General features: G+C 53.7%; 1 protein-coding gene across 1 annotated transcript; it reads left to right on the plus strand.

The window, feature by feature from the left end:
• Positions 1-223: 223 nt before the first annotated feature.
• LOC120845403 lies at positions 224-685 on the plus strand. Its single transcript, XM_040217210.1, has one exon. It carries the CDS (start codon positions 224-226, stop codon positions 662-664), a length of 441 nt encoding a protein of 146 aa, XP_040073144.1. The 3' UTR covers positions 665-685.
• Positions 686-2,254: the final 1,569 nt, after the last annotated feature.

Consider the following 2,254-nt stretch of genomic DNA (forward strand, 5'->3'; position numbering starts at 1 on the left):
GAATCACCAGATGCCACCAACTGATCCATGCACCTTGACTATTGCACAAGCTCAGCACCTGGAGGAAGAGACACGCAGCCAGAGCAGAAGTATGCTGTGGCACACGGAACGTGAGAAAAGGATCACGACATCGCAGTTCGGAGAAGTACTCAAACAACAAGCCCCAGTGAACGAAAGGTTTCTCAGAACGATTTTCTCGGGCTGACATTTCACAACACGTCACATGAGGGCGGGTCTTCAGAATGAGGCGGCTGCTCGGAAGCGCTACAAGGCAAAGCAAAAGGTCGAAGTCTTCGGTGTTGGCCTTTGCATCAATCCTGGCGTTCCCATGCTGGGGGCGTCAACAGACGGGCTGGTTTGGGACGAAGATATAGAGGAGTACGGACTAGTCGAAGTGAAGAGAGTGTCACGGGCAATAGATGCGAACCTGACGACAATCGAGGAGGTGATGAGCAGAGGGTTCGTGGAGTTTATCCATGCGGACAGAAGTGTCGACAAAAAGCACAAGCACTACTACCAGGTGACAGGACAACTTGCGCTCACAGGACTGGAGTATTGTGAGCTTGTTGCCGACGGGGCGAAGGACTGCTGGGTCACACGGGTGCCTTTTGACGAGGCACTCTGGGTGAACGTTGTGGTGCCACGCCTGGCAGACTTTTTTTAAATATCGGAAAGACTGAGTGTTGATCATAAAATTGCAGCGTCTTTTGCGGGCGACGCTAGTGCCATGTTTGGACACTTTTGGTGATCTGGTTGCAAACACTGTGCCAGCATGGGTGGGCGGCTCCCTACGTCAGCCTGCTGCTTTCGACTTCGACAACGCCGGTTCTTGACCTACCCGGTTTACGCAACTCGAGGAGTACGCTTATGCCTCCAGACCTCGCCAAGCACCACCGGACATTCAGGTGCGGACAATTATCTACTGCATGGGCCCCGAGGCTCGGGTCCTTCTCGACATCTTCGGCATGAACACCGCCTCCCTGAACAACTACAACACGGTGGTCAAGCGCTTCTCGGAACACTTCGTGTGCCCCGTCAACGAGGAGTAAGAGTCCTCGAGGTTCCACAAGCAGGTTAAGCAGTCGGGAGAGAGCGTGGACAGTTACTCCGCCGAGCTCTGCAAGCTTGTCAAGTGGTGCAACTATCCGTCCCCCGAAGTCAAAGAACGCTTTGGTTCGCGACTGGTTCGTTGTTGGTCTTTGTGACGGACTCCTGTCCGGCCAGCTCTGCTGGAATGCCAAGCTCAGCCTCAAGGACGCGTGTACGCAGCCGAGGCAGGTCGAAGACGTACGAAAATGAAAAAAAACTGCTCGCAGGAGTCGAGAGTGTCTAGGTCACCGTCAACGTTGACGCCACCAAGTCTCGTCGTGGTCTGACGCACCGAAGCAGGACAACGAAACGGTCAGATGACGCATCAGCTGTGTCTTCACTTGGCGATAACAACCCAGGTTCCTGCAGCTACTGCAGTCGGGCCCCCCACGCACGCTCAGACAGTCCTGCTCGGCAGTCTCTGTGCAATTATTGCATGAAGAAGGGCCACTTCGCGGACATCTGTTGCGTTCGGAAAGGAAAACAGAGCAAAGTGGCGTTCCTTACAGCTCCACGCAATGCTCGAGACTGATAAGTCCAAGGCCATGTATGTTGAGGTCAATGTCGACAACTACACAGCGATATTCAAAGTAGATTTTGGTGCGGAGGCGTTTGCTGATTTGGAAGCCTTCTCGAACTTGCCTCATCATCTGGACAAGGTTGACGACCTGGTGACAGCACCAGGGGAACAGTCGCTAAAAGTCATTGGGTACTTCATGGCTACCCTTCTGTGGCGAGGCAAGACCTGTTATCAGTGTCTGCACGTGATGGAGTGCCTCTCTGTGCCCCTGCTCGGGTTCGCAACCATCCAGGCTCTGAGTGTGATAAAGTTCTCGGACGACATGAAAATGCCGACGCCGCAGGAACGTTTCAGAGGTCTCGGCATGCTCAAGTAGGAGTACAAGATGCGGCTACACCCAGATGCAATTCCATTTTCACTTAGTGTTCCATGCCGCATGCCGATACCCCTGCGCGAGGTGGTGCGAACAGAACTGGCCTAACTGGAGCAAGAGGGAGCCATCCGACGTGTCACCAACCCCACACATCGGGCACTCGACTGTTCATGGTTCCAAAGTCGTCGGGAGGTTACCGTGTCTGTGTCATCTTTACAAAATTAAATCAAGTTGTCTTGAGAGAATGTCATTTGCTCCCCGCCGTCGATCAA

This window comes from Ixodes scapularis, unplaced genomic scaffold (assembly GCF_016920785.2).
Source record: "Ixodes scapularis isolate PalLabHiFi unplaced genomic scaffold, ASM1692078v2 ptg001158l_1___fragment_5__unscaffolded, whole genome shotgun sequence".
Classification (NCBI taxonomy): domain Eukaryota; kingdom Metazoa; phylum Arthropoda; class Arachnida; order Ixodida; family Ixodidae; genus Ixodes; species Ixodes scapularis.

What these genes read in the sequence shown, in the direction of transcription:
- LOC120845403 (XM_040217210.1), top strand. Translation starts at nt 224, where the DNA reads ATGAGGGCGGGTCTTCAGAATGAGGCGGCTGCTCGGAAGCGCTACAAG.